Below are 15,308 nucleotides of genomic sequence, written 5' to 3' on the forward strand. Positions count from 1 at the left end.
TCTTTTTTTTTTTTTTAAAGGAAAGAGGGTTTTTTCATTAATAGTTATCTACATTAATGTGAGATGGTGTGATGGATAGGGGCAAAAGTTCCAGAATCAGACCGATTTTGAGTCCAACTGGCTACATAAACCTGGATAAACTGTTTCTCTCTGATCCTCAATGTCCTCATCTTGAAAATGGAGTTGGTAGGAGATGACTTTAGGAAGGCTGTGGAGATGTACCAAGATAATGTAAAGCACTTAGCATAATGACAAGTTTCACAAATATGAGCTCTCATTAGTATTTAAAAATGGGAGTTCCCATCGTGGCTCAGCGGTAACAAATCCAACTAGTATCTATGAGGACACGGGTTCAATCCCTGGCCTCAGTCAGTGGGTTAAGGATCTGGAGGTGTCAGGAGCTATGGTGTGGGTTGCAGACATGGCCCGAGTTGCTGTGGCTGTGGTGTAACCCAGCAGCTGCAGCTCCGATTTGACCCCTAGCCTGGGAACTTCCATGTGCCTCAGGTGCAGCCCTAAAAAGAAAAAAAAAAAAAAGTATCCCCAAATTAATAACTAGGAAATGGGAAGGCTGTTACATATGAAGAGCAGATCTGAAATGCACGATCTATTACTTGCCCATCTCTCAAATATTCTCATCTCCTGACACTAAGATATAAATGTCCTAAAGCTGCCTTAGAAGAGGAGAAGCGAGGCAGAATCAGAGCACACAAATAACAAGCCTGGCCTTTATAAAGTCATTAGTGCGTGCACCATACCTTCATCGATATCAGGAGGAAGGCCTCCAACAAACACCTTTCTGGAGTAGCGCTCTACTCGCTCCCCATTTTGACAGCGGGTGGGAGAACTTAAGCCTGACGACAAGGACTGATCGCCGTGACTGTCATCCAGGAAGGCATCTTCAAAGGGAAAGAGAGAAGATCGACCTGAAACAAATGTGGGAGTTTCTCCAGTTAAAATTATTTTCCTGGACACCACATGCTTTATTAGGAGCCAAAGCACAGAATGAAGCATTCCAAAAAAATAGATCCTGAGCTTTTTCAACAGAATAGAATTGGCTGCAGATTACCAGGTTTATACTATCATTTTTTTGTGTAAAGGCATGTCCAGCACAGAAACGACTGGATTGATATTAAGGAAGCAGCACCAAAAATTGCAGTGGTTTTCGCTGCTAAAAAAGAAAAAATCACCACATTTTACTCATACAGTCCCTATCGCTGCTGCTAAGAGTATTCAGCAGTTATTTTTCCTTTCTCTGGGAATTTCTTAAAATAAATGGAAAGGTAATATTTATTCACAGATTTTGATGGCTCTTTACTGAGCTCTCAAAGGTTCGGTTCTAAAGTTTGGCCCTGATTTGCTGAGGGAATTTTAAGCTGATGACAGAGGCTGATAACTCCTCTGACAGCAGGACTAAAAATGATCAAGCTGTCCCTGCCACTCTAAGGTACGCCAATCTGGAAATAAACATCTGCCATATAAAGGGCAGGACAAGTAAATGAAAACATAGAAATTAAGATGTGGGAATATATATGTACATGTGGTTATGACATCTTTACTAATCTAAACTGTATTTTACATCTCCCCCAAAAATGACTCCTACTGTTACTTCTAGAGTCAAATAAAGTGTGTAGAGTAAAGGCACCTACCAGCTCCACATGACCGTAAGAAAGATGTCAGCAGTTAGTCCATTAATAAATGTAACACAATAATGTCATCTGGCATTACAAAATAAAATCTAAGTTTAAAAAGTATGTGTGTATATATATGTTTCCTGTTTGAGTCAGTAAAAGTTCCTAGTAAAATTTTCCACTAGGTTCCACTCTAAAAATGAACTATCTTGAGCACTCTAACTTCTGAAAAAAAAGAAAAATTCCCCTCGAAAATAAATTCATACATTCTTCAAAAAAAGGATACTGTCTTGTTGTCTTCTCCATTTAGTCTATCCTGTCTATATTTCCCTGAGACCTAGGTTCTGCGTCACTACAGCCAGCTCTCTAAAACAGAATATAAATAGCCTTAGAAAAATACTGAACATTTATTTCTTTTATTAAAAAAGTTACTAATATAACTCTGTTTATTTTATGAACAACCCAGGTGGTAAAAGAAAGGCACTGTTTTCATGTTGAGAGTTCATAAATAAAAGGATTTTTTGTTCAGCTCTTCCCAGCTGAGCTACAAAGAAATAGAACAAAATCTGTCACCTTGTGTCACCTAGCTTTTTTAGCCTGGCAAGGACAAACAACAGACAGTAAATTCTCATCCCTTGATGTCTGTTTTGTTCATTGGGGGTGGGGTGGGGTGGGGTGTAAAAACTAGATCTACAGCAACTAGAGTCAAAATGAGCTTCCCAAAGACTTCCAGAGGTGTTCTCCCACGGTTGTTAGGTTTGCTTTTGATATAGTCCACACTCAGTAAATTATGTGCCTACTCTGATAGGCACAAACCCCAATCAGCATTTTCAATATTTTCCTATACCCACCTCTTATCCACAACACTAATAACATGAGATGCTCAGAAAAAAAAGCTAGTGGAGGGGAGGGCTTGGGAAAACTAAATAATACTGGAAAATACTGCACACCTGATACCTTTCCCAGAAATTCACAATCCATACTAGCGTATCAAAGACTGAAGAAAATTCTGCAGTCAAACAACTTAATGCAGCATTACCTGGATTTAAGATAAAGGAAACTTTAATATACATATATAACTTAGTGGAAAACACTTGAAGAAATATTTTTCCACATTCCAGGAACACCAAACAAATAATTTCGAGGTCCCTGCCAAAGAAATCAAGTCTGGTGAGAGAGATACACAAGCATGTAACTATAAAGTAGACAAGTGTGGAGTTCCCGTCGTGGCGCAGTGGTTAACGAATACGACTAGGAACCATGAGGTTGCGGGTTCGGTCCCTGCCCTTGCTCAGTGGGTTAACGATCCGGCGTTGCCGTGAGCTGTGGTGTAGGTTGCAGACACGGCTCGGATCCCGAGTTGCTGTGGCTCCGGCATAGGCCGGTGGCTACAGCTCCGATTGGACCCCTAGCCAGGGAACCTCCATATGCCGCGGGAGCGGCCCAAAGAAATAGCAAAAAGACAAAAATAAAAATAAAAATAAAATAAAATAAAATAGACAAGTGTAAGAGAAGACTTCACCAAGTAACAAAAGAGCACAGTTTACTGCTCTACAGAAAATGGAAGAGGGGGGTGGGCTTGAGATTTCATAGGATGGCGATTTTGAGCAGAATCTTGTGGGAGTGGGAGTTTCTAAGGGGAAGAGTGAAAATCCACAGAGAAAAAACCTTCACAACAGCTCTTGGCTTTCTCTGGAAACCTGCTCCTCTACCGTTCTTTGCAATCTCATTAAAAATGACTGCTGTCCATGCTCAATTCAACTTAGAAAACCAGGACTCAACCCTCACATCCCTTTCTTTCACACTCCACCTTTAATCCATTTCTCACTTAGTCCTCACCAAGTCAAACTACAAAATAATTCTTCAACCCATTTGGTCCTCTCCACCTTCAGTCCCGACACCCTGGTCCAGATTGCCATCATCTCTGTCCTGAACTAACAATCTGATGAGTCTGTACAATAGCCTGTTCAGTCTACTGATTTCCACCTATCCCACAATGCTTTCTCTACACAACAGCCAAAGTCGCCACTTCCAAATATTAACCTGAACATGTAACTACACTCTTCACCCCTATCCGTAAAACCCCTCATCTCTCTCTCTCTCTTTTTTTTTTGGATAAATTATTACTGTAAACTATAGTCTCTGCTTATCTCTCCTGTGTTACAGTTGCTGCCTCTCCCTCTGGTTCACTGATCTCCAATTGCACAGATCTCCTTAAAAATTCCTGATGATTCCTTCCTGCCTCAGGCCCTAAGGATCAGGTGTTCCCTTAATGCAAAACAAACACCTTCCTTTCAACTCTCTAATTTTCTAGTTAATTCCCATTAATTTTTCAGGTCTAAGCTGAAGGGTCATTGAAACTCAGGTGAAATCTTCCTGACCTTCTAGGTTAAATCAGATGCCTTTTTCTATATAACACTTCTCCTAACATTTTTTTTTTCCAGTTAGTATCATGCTATCATGTGGGTTTTTCTTTGGTATCTCATTCCTCAATCCCATGAAACTGTAAACTCCATTAAGACAGGGACCAATTTAATCTAGTTCACCACTGTATCTTCATATTCTAATAAGGGCACATAAAGGTATTCAATAAGTGTTAACATTGAGGCAGCAGCCAAGAAAGGAAAATAGTATGCGCAAATATATGCTGGAATATAATAGACAGGTATGAGAATGGCAAGAGATGGGACCATGTTCTTAGAAAATTAAGATCTTTTCTCTTGCTTCCATTTATTCAAGCACTACACCTTATATTCTATATTACAAAAGCAATAGGAAATGTCCCCATTTTCATAATTTAATAGTTCACTCTAAGACTAGCCTTAAAAAAAAAAAAAAAACAAGGAGTTCGTAGCTCAGCAGTCAGCGAATCTGACTAGCAGACTAGCATCGGTGAGGACGCAGTCGATGAGAACACAGGTTTGATATCTGGCCTCGCTCAGTGGGTTAAGGATCTGGCGTTGCCGTGAGCTGTGGTGTAGGTCGCAGATGCAGCTCAGATCTGGTGTTGCTGTGGCTCTGGCGTAGGCTGGTGGCTACAGCTCCAATTAGACCCCTAGCCTGGGAACCTCCATATGCCGCGGGAGTGGCCCTAGAAAAGACAAAAAGACCATAAAAAAAAAAAAAAACTACACTCACTCCCTGGAGACTCTGATCCTCCCACCTAATCCATCTTCTATCCCATCAGAATGACTTCTCTAAGATTCTAAAATCCTCTGATGATGTTATCCCTCTATTCTAAACCCTTCAATAGCTACCATCACCCTCAATAGCAATTTGCACCCAGGGAGAGGGGGGATGGGATGAGAGTTTGAAGAAATCTGTGACTGTCCAGTTGAGAGATGAGGAAGTCTTGAACCAGAGCAGTGAGGCGAAGCAGCGGATGTTCAAGACATTCTGGAACAAAGAGAACTTTCTTTCTGCGTGGCCAACATAACCACAGCTTCCCCAGAGTATTTTGGCAGAGAAAATAAAAGCAAGAGAATTGTAAAAATTTGGACTGTTTTAAAAATTGGTTATGGGTACTTAAGAAACTTTCCAAGGTTTTAAAACCAAACCTCTTATTATTAGTATTTAGAGTACCACAGATTTAGTAATAAATTTGCCCCTGGAAACTGCTAGGAATTCACATATACATGGTGTTTCTCTAACTACAGGTAAGAACTAAGAATGCAGGTCTCAGAGCTCAATTCCAGGTCTACTTACTCTGGATCATGGAGGTCAAACTTGAAAATCTGCACTTTTAACATATTTCCCCAGTGATTCTTATGCTCAAATTTAAGAACCACTGAAATGCAGATTATCCATCTGTAGCAGACAGCCCACTAAAGACTTTGTGTCAAGTGTATGGAGCCTTGGGAAACATCCAACCAAGTTCAATCATGTCAAAAAAAGTATATTCTCAGGAACGGACTATAAAATCTATAATCTAGTCAGCCGTACCAAAACACAAGTGCCTGAAGTGCTGATGGAACAAAAAGTTAGTCTGCAGGAAGCATTTAAAGGACAGAAGGACAGCCTAAGAATCTGTAGTGTTTACCCACTGCAAACCAACAAGAGAGAGGATTTTTATCACACTGGGGTGGTGGGGGGTGGGGGGTTCCTCCTCTGTGGGACAGAATGGCTCATTTGATGTTTCCATAGCCTGAAAGCCAGCTATTTCCCTGTGCTCTAGTTATAAGCTCCTAAAGGACTGTTCTATTAATTTAGTGCCTTGTTATTACAAAGAGCTGACTCCTGAACTAGTAGACAAATAATCAGCCACTAAAATTCTATTTCTGTTACATCCAACTCCATGGTAAGTTAAAAAACACTGGTATTCTGATTTGTCCAGTGGACCCTCAAGAGGTTAGTATCTGTGCATGCATTTGGTTGGCATAAATCATCCCCCCACAACACAGGCCCTATGAAGACTGATCAAGTTTTAGTTCCTGGATATGTGTTACTAGAAACTGAAACTATAGGCTGTACCCAAATTGTGTCCCATGAGAGGCCTTGCTTCACTAAACTAGTATTTCTCTGACATACTTCTTTTCTTTAACGAAAGCATTCCCCAAGACACAAATGTTTTAAGTAAGTGTTATTACTTACCAGAGATTATATTCTCATGTACCTAGCATATAAATATATAAATCTGCTTTAGAATCTCATGATATTTTCACATGAAATATTCATATGCAATATTTCAACAGAAGCAGGAGAAGGGCTTCTTTTTTTATTTTTATGTTTTGCTTTTCAGGGCCACACCTGTGGCATATGGAGGTTCCCTGGCTAGGGGTCAAATCAGAGCTGCAGCTGCCACCCTATGCCACAGGCACAGCAACATAGGATCCAAGCTGCGTCTGCGAACTACTCCACAGCTCAGAGCAATGCCGGATGCTTAACCCACTAAATGAGACCAGGGATCGAACCCACCTCATGGTTATGAATCAGATTTGTTTCTGCTGTGCCACAGCGGGAACTCCTGATATCTATTTTCAATTAATAACCAGAATATAGTTTTTGGTCCAGTAATTGGATAAATAATATCTGAATGTAGAGATGACTTAAAGCTAAAGAAGCCTTGTAAGAAAAGTGCCACAAAAGAAAACTGCCAGGTGCTAGTTAAGCATGGAAGGCTTATCCAAAATAAGCCTTCCCCAGGAGGCTCCCTTTCCTACAGCTATGAGGGGAAAACAAAAGCCCACCAGTCATGCTGGGCAGCCAAAACCACTGGACCTCACCCCTGAGTTCCCATGTCTCTGCTATCAATCCAGTAGCTCCAGGGCACTCCTGACATGACACTTCCATTCCAAGCCTGACCCTTTTCATCTTAGTTTTGCAAGTAGCTCAGAAATAAGTCACTTTGAGGGTTTTTTTAAAAAATGGATTATGTGGTATGACTTCCTTTTTTTTTTTTTCCGCTTTTTTAAAATGGCCACACCCACAGTATATGGAAGTTCCCAGGCTAGGGGTTGAATCCTAGCTGCAACTGCTGGCCTACACCACAGCCATAGCAATGCCAGATCTGAGCTGAGTCTGCACTACACCACAGCTCACAGCAACGCCGGATCCTTAACCACTGAGCGAAGACAGGGGTAGAACCTGTGTCCTTATGGATACTAGGTGGGTTCGTAACCTGCTGAGCCACAACAGGCACTCCCTAAAGGTGTTTTTTGCCTGTGCTACCACTATCATTCTGAGCTAGACAACCTACTTCTCATCTCACTCCACCCCAAGCAACAGTCAGAGTGCTCTTTTAAAAACATAAATCCAGGGAGTTCCCTTGTGGTGCAGCAGGTTAAGGATCTGGTGTTGTCACTGAAGCAGCCCTGGTCACTGCTGTGAGAAGGGTTTGTTCCATGTGCTTGGGAACTTCCATAGGCCATGAGTGCAGCCAAATAAATAAGTAAATAAACCAAAAAACATAAATCCAAACACTTGACCCTGCTTTAAAACATACATAGGTTTTCTCTTGTATTTATTTAGACCAAGTTCAAAATCCTTACCAGGAGCTAAAGCCCAGCAAGATCAGATTTCCTTCCTTCCTCCAACCTCATCTTAATACACCCTCCCTTCTCTTCTTCCACCAAGCTCAGCCATTCTGGGCACTCTTTACTTCCTCAAACACACAAAGCCTTTCCTTGATTCAAATGCCTCCCTCTAAAACCCCACACCTTTTAAATACAGCTTTAAGATATAATTCATCTATTATGCGATTCATCCTTTTAACACAATAGCAGTCACTCCCCTTTTTCCTTCAACTCTCTCAGCCCTAGGCAACTACCAATCTACTTTCTGTCTCAATAGATTTGCATATTCTGGACATTTCATAAAAGTGGAATTATCCAATATGTGATCTGTTCCAACTGCCTTCTTTCACTTAGCAGAGTGTTTTCCAGGTTTATCAATACTGTAGAATTTATTAGTACTAGGCTTCAAGCCTCTTAAAATAGTTGTATTTCTTTTTTTTCTTTTCCTTTGCTTTTTACAGCTGTGCCTGCGGCATATGGAGGTTCCCAGGATAGGGGTCGAATTGGAGCTATAGCTGCTGGCTTATGCCACAGCCACAGCAACATGGGATCTGAGCCTCGACTGCGACCTATACCACAGCTCATGGCAACACCGGATCCTCAACCCACTGAGCGAGGCCAGGGATCAAACCTACATCCTCATGGATACTAGTCAGATTTGTCTCCGCCACGCCACAACAGGAACTCCAAAATAGCTGTATCGTGATAATTTCCTTGAAAATATTCTAAGGGAAAAACGGGGGAGGAATATATGAAACAAGATTGGTGAAAATGTTGATAATCATTGAAGCTAGTGATGGTTATGTAGTTCACTAAACTATTCTATTTTTGTATATGTTTAGAAATTTCCATAATAAAATATTTATTTAAAGATAAATAAATCTTTCCATCCTGTCTTTCCATCCTTTGTCAGTTTAAAAATCATCTCTTCAGAGAAAACCATCCTGCCTTGGAGGGACCCTCCCATTTTTCCTTCCTAGTATGTATCGCAATTTTTGAGTTTGAAAATGTTCATTTCACTATTTATTCTCTCTCTCTCCCCTACTAGAATGAACACTCAGTAGACAGACAGCTAGAGTCCAGCACAGCATCTGACCCTAGTAAACACACAAACACTCAGAACCCTTCCTTCATTAGTAGTTTAGACTCCTCCCAAAACAGCTTCTTGAAAAAGTGAAAAACTAGTGATCTTATTCCCCTCACCATCTCCTGCACTCAAATTTTCTTATTACTACAAGCAGTAACATTTCAGATATTAGAACTCAGAATTTCTTCAGCTGTCCATGTTTCACTCTGGAACAATGCATTCTTTTTCTTGCTTTTTTTTTTTTTTTTTGCTTTTTTATAGAGCCGCACCCTCAGCATGTGGAGGTTCCCAGGCTAGGGGTCGAATTGAAGCTGTAGCTGCTGGCCTATGCTACAGCCATAGCAAAGCAGGATCTGAGCTGCATCTGCAACCTACACTACAGCTCATGGCAACACTGGATCCTTAACCCACTGAGCAAGGCCAAGGATTGAACCTGTGTTCTTATGGATGCTTGTCAGATTCGTTGACTGCTGAGCCACAACGGGAACTCCTGGAACCATGCATTCTTCTTTTTTCTTTTTGTCTTTTTAGAGCTGCACCTGTGGCATATGGAAGTTCCCAGGCTAGGGGTTGAATTGGAGCTGTAGCTGCCAGCCTACACCACAGCCACAGCAATGTGGGACTGGAGCCCTGCCTGCAACCTACACCACAGCTCAGGGCAATGCTGGATCCTTAACCCACTGAGTAAGGCCAGGGATCGAACCTATATCCTCATGGATGCCAGTCAGATTCGTTTCTGCTGAGCCACAACAGAACTCCACGACCATGCATTCTTTTAGACAGGAAAGTTCACATAGCCAAGTCTGAATTAGCAGGATGGCACATTTGTATCATGGTCTCACTGATACAGCTGATCTCTCCTCTCTTGGGCAGGCTGTTTTTGGTAGGAAGACTCAACTCCAACTTGGTGCAGTTTGTTTTATTGGATTCTTAGAACCTTTGTCATTGACTAAATCATACACCAATTTCAACAGATTTTTATGGATTAAATATACACAGGAGTACATTTTACAGTAGTAACACTAATCCAGTAGTAACTCCAATACTAAAGTAACTCTCATCATTCTTTGCATTGCTCATTCACATTACTTAAAAATATCTTTTGTATTTTCCTTGCTGCTCTTTAAGAAATTCTGTTAAACGTCAAGAGCACTGACACAGCCAACATCTCTACTTACAGACAAAAGCCTTCCAGAAACCATAAAAACTCACGTGAAATGAAAACACAATACATTTTAATTAAGTGTGCTGTTAAGGGTCTAAGCAAAGATCATTAATGACACTAGCTATCAGGCTAGTTTCTAACAGGGGCTGAAGCTGTGTAGGAAAACACACATCAAAGCTTGTGAAAGCCAGAACAGTACAGAAAGAAAATGTTAAAATTCTTTGGTGTTATTTTGATTCCACAAGGGAAATAAACATTTGTCTACTGGAACACATCTCTAAAAGTGGGTATCAGTGGGAAATATAATTGAATATTTAAATACTTTATGTATAACCAATATTCATTTTCAGATCCTATTCTTTCACATCTAATTCTTCTTCCCTACTGCTACTGCTTCAGCTGCACCTCTGGAAGCACCTGATTTGCCAGAGACAACCCTCCAATTCTTGAATCCCCATCTAAGCCATCAACTGATACCCAAGTTCTCTCCTGTTTTCATTACTCGTATCATGAAATGCTCTTTCTAAAGCCTGAGATATCTGTGTCAAAAACCATTCATCAGGGCAGTAGAAACCATCTCATTGCCAACATCTCCTCTCCAGCTGGCCCCCACTGCATACACCCATGCACACAGGCTCCAAGCATCTGGTCATGCCAATCTCACCTCGAAGCTTTCTTTTAAGTTGAATCAGATACCAGGAGTGCTTTGCTTCCTATTCCTCTTCCATCATCCAAATAGTTCCTGAAATCCTACCTATTTCAGAAAGCTTTTCCAGGTTTATCAGGAGAGGTGAAAGATTCCACTGGCCTAATTTTTGCTGACAGATCTCAAAAACTGTCACAGATAATTCCCTTGGTCCCCTATTCCTAAAATGTTTACCAACATGTATGTAATGCATAGAATATAACTAACACACATCACCAAGTCAATTTTATGATTTCTGGGGCACGTCTGAACTTTTTTTGGAGGAAAGAAATTAAGCATTAATATAACCCTGATCACACAAATAAATGAACATGAGGAAATCTACCAGATCATCAAATTTATATTACATAATGCTGAATGATGAATACATTTCAGGCAATGAGAGTGGATATGAAGTACACCTGTGCCATTCCATGTGACTATGTCACTATATTTTTGAAAGACGGATTTTCTTCTTTTTCAGCTTTGGGAACAGAAGACTAAAAAAAAGCATGGAACAAAAACATTCTCTTTTTTTCTCATTACAGAAAGTCAACACTCATGTCTGTTAGTGCTCTTTCTCTCTCTCTGTCACACACACACACACTTTTGTCATTGTCTTCTTCAACTAGAACTATCAAACTTCAGACTTATAGAGACCAAGTCATTCTAGGTAGTGCTTAGCTTAGCACTTGATGCAAAGATGATCATGGCTTCTGAAAAGAATTAAGTCAAACCTTACAAATAGAGATGGAGGAGTTCCCGTCGTGGAGCAGTGGCTAACGAATCCGACTAGGAACCATGAGGTTTCGGGTTCGGTCCCTGCCCTTGCTCAGTGGGTTAACGATCCGGCGTTGCCGTGAGCTGTGGTGTAGGTTGCAGATGCGGCTCGGATCCCGTGTTGCTGTGGCTCTGGTGTAGGCCGGTGGCTACAGCTCCGATTCAACCCCTAGCCTGGGAACCTCCATATGCCGCGGGAGCGGCCCAAGAAACAGCAACAACAACGACAACAAAAAAGACAAAAGACAAAAAAAAAAACAAATAGAGATGGAGAAGACAACACGGAAAAAGGGAAGATTAGTTATTTTTTTCAGGGGTTTAGAAACTATTAGGTGATCTTATATTCTGGATGTCTAGTATTTAATATACTATGATTTTTAAATACAAGGTTATTGTTTGTTTGTTTTTGTTTTTTGCCTTTTTGCCTTATGCCTTTTCTAGGGCCGCTGTCCCCCGGCATATGGAGGTTCCCAGGCTAGGGGTCTAATTGGAGCTGTAGCTGCTGGCCTACGCCAGAGCCACAGCAACTCGGGATCCGAGCCATGTCTGTGACCTACACCACAGTTCATGGCAACACCGGATCCTTAACCCACTGAGCAAGGGCAGGGATGGAACCCACAACCTCATGGTTCCTAGTCGGATTCGTTAACCACTGCGCCACGATGGGAACTCCAATACAAAATATTTTAAATATATATATATAATGCCAAACTCTGCTTTGCAGAAATGTGGGGGTTTACTTCAAAATAATAAGAAGCATTTAATTAGTGCTAAATATATGAAAGTCACAGTGTTTGGCACAAGAGACAACTGTCCTCAAAGAACTTATCTTGAGTTGAAGAATCAGGGCATACAGAAAAGGTATAAAGAATGTAAGGCGCAAGAAAAGAAAACATTGCCTGTAGAGCCACTGGGCAAGGCTTCTTGGAAAGGGTAAGGCTTGAATTAGGCTTGGATGCATAAACTAAAGATAAGTTTTAGTTATGAAAATGAAGTAAAGGAGAGGAAGGGTGGATAGTACTTGTACTGGCTAGACAGTGGAAAAGCACAGGGATTGGTCAGGGGAAGGTAAGGTGGGAGGAAAATGGAGATGATGAGACGGATGAAACAGGAAGAAGCCAGACAAAAGGAATCCTGAATGGAGAAAAAGGGTGAGAGGGACAAAGTGTTGTTTCAGAAAGATGAAACAACAGAATGAAAAGGGAGAGACAAGGCCTGAGAAACTAGAGGGAATATTGACAAGATCTAGTGACTGATCGGTGCACAAGAACAGTCCCTGTTGTACACCCCCGAGATGATGTCCTTTCCTACTCCTTCCTGAGAGAGATCAATTCTCTAGCAACAAGAAGAAAAATTACAAGATGATTTCTAGTAATATTATTCTCTATACTTGAAACTTTAAAATGATAAGGTTAAAAAACTGTTAAATGGTATTTATTTCCATGGTTAAAAAATAATCAACTATACAAATTTTTTTCTTCATCATAACATGAAAACAAAATCAACTATGTGATTCTACCATGAAAGAAGGTTTCAACAATGTCTCAAACACATGTTAGGTTTTGCCAATATTCACCCATTCGACAAATATTTACCATGGAGTAAATAAAAAATACTATGAATTTAACATTATTAGCTTCTCTTCAGGGCTCAACTACAGAGTCAGAGACAGCCTGATGAATGATAAACATTACCCAATAAACAGCCAAAAGACTTGGCTCTAACTTTAACTTGAGATCACACAGCAAGTAAATTACTTCATCTCTCCCAGCTTCTGGAAATGAGCACCAAAGCAACTGACATTTGTGGAATGTTTTTAGTTTACAATAACAGCTTTTCCTCTCTTTTTTTTTTTTTTTTTGTCTTTTTGCCTTTTCTGGGGCCACTCCCGCGGCATATGGAGGTTCCCAGGCTAGGGGTCTAATCAGAGCTGCAGCTGCCGGCCTACACCAGAGCCACAGCAGCACGGGATCCAAGCCGTGTCTGCAACCTACACAACAGCTCATGGCAACGCTGGATCCTTAACCCACTGAGCAAGGCCAGGGGTCGAACCCACAACCTCATGGTTCCTAGTCAGATTTGTTAACCACTATGCCACGATGGGAACTCCTCCTCTCCCATTTTATGCTATAACTTCACTAACATTCTTAAAGTTTGACAAAATTGGTTCTATTACTGCATAATTTACAGATGAACATAAAAGACATAAGTGATAAAACAGGGGTTATAACCTAGGTCTTTGACCCTAAATCTCATACTCTTTCCACATTAGGCTTACTCTACTTTGTAAAATTATTTGAACAACTTACAAACATGGAAATGACTTAGAAAGGTTATAGAAATACACAAATGAAAGGAATATTACTTTGTTTGGGTGTGACCAGGAGAGAATTCAAATTTTATGGGGACTAGACCCTACACAAGTGAAGGATCTCTCTTTAAGAAAAAGAATACAAAAATAAGGTAAAGACCTTGGAGGATACCCATGAAAATAAGGGTATCTGAAACTTTAGTTTCATTTAGCTTCAAGGTAAATCTGTCTCTGGATGTAACACACACACAAAATTCACCAGTCAACCTACTAAGATCAGAAACTGCCCTCTAAAACCTAATGACTGTCTTCCAAGTAGTGTGAAAAGAACACAGTGGATACAGAACAGTAACAAAAAACAAAAAACACACGCTTGCCCTTTATTCCCTCAAGACCATTTACAATAAACCAAATAACAAAAACTTCCAGTTAGAAATGGTCTTTGTTATGTCTTGATTAGGATCAAAAGAACAAATTACCAACTAATAACAAAAAAAATAATTATAATGAAAGTGACAAGAGAATTATTTCACTAAAGTAATTAAGCTAGAACATCATACCAAACCATAATTATTGTTTTATACACACACACAGGTATAAATACACACACACTCATATTTACTCACAATTTGGCAAGCAAAAGATCTCATTAAAAAAAATTTACCTCGTCTCCGCCCATAGCTCCTGGCTGCATGTAAACACAGAAGAAAACCATGGGTATCTGTATCAAAATGGTGAATTTAGAAAGAAAAAATATTTACACAAACCTTTTCTAAGTAGTCTTAGAATGAATTAATCTGGAGATACGGTTCAACTTGACTAGAGACATATTTAAAAAACCTATGAAGCACAAGTTAAATCACAGTCTTAAAGAGAACTTCAACTGGATGTGGTAGCCACTGGAAAAGATACAATGGGTGCTTAAGTATCACAAGTCTTACAAGGATTTATAGGTGGCCCATTATCTATATCAGAAATAGAGTTCTTTAAACATTTTTCTGATTCGTAAATCTTCATCTGTACTATATATTACCACCAGACATCACTTTTTTTTTTTTTTTTTGCCATTTCTTGGGCCGCTCCTGCTGCATATGGAGGTTCCCAGGCTAGGGGTCTCCTTGGAGCTATTGCTGCTGGCCTACGCCACAGCCACAGCAACGCGGGATTCGAGCTGCATCTGCAACCTACACCACACTTAACCCACTGAGCAAGGCCAGGGATCAAACCCACAACCTCATGGTTCCTAGTCGGATTCGTTAACCACTGATCCACAAAGGGAACTCCACCACCAGACATCACGTTAAAGAAAAAAAACATTCATTCTAAATAAATAAAAACTGTACCGTGTGGTGGTCATTCTAAATTTCTACACACACACACACACACACACACACACACACACACACTTCAGAGTCCCCTGAAAATTGTTTACACACAATTAGCTCTTGCTTACAGAACAGTTTCTATAAAATTTTCTGTGACGTTTCTCTAGCCTCCTCATTTACTTTCCATACAATATCGAAGGTAAGAGGAAAGCAATAACTTTTTCTTCTAGAAAGTGAACTGAAAAAGTAGCAAGAGATTAAGGTGATGAGTACATCATCCCAGGCTATGCTAAAGAAGACAGCACCTTAAAGA

General features: G+C 40.4%; 1 protein-coding gene across 1 annotated transcript in view; it reads right to left on the reverse strand.

The window, feature by feature from the left end:
- CPEB3 (cytoplasmic polyadenylation element binding protein 3) overlaps positions 1–15,308 on the reverse strand; it is a 162,005-nt gene that overhangs the window by 77,601 nt on the left and 69,096 nt on the right. The window contains 1 exon segment of the mRNA XM_047759869.1: positions 759–926. Within this exon segment, the coding sequence (XP_047615825.1) occupies positions 759–926 (168 nt within the window).

The sequence above is a fragment of the Phacochoerus africanus genome, chromosome 15 (assembly GCF_016906955.1).
Source record: "Phacochoerus africanus isolate WHEZ1 chromosome 15, ROS_Pafr_v1, whole genome shotgun sequence".
NCBI lineage: Eukaryota > Metazoa > Chordata > Mammalia > Artiodactyla > Suidae > Phacochoerus > Phacochoerus africanus.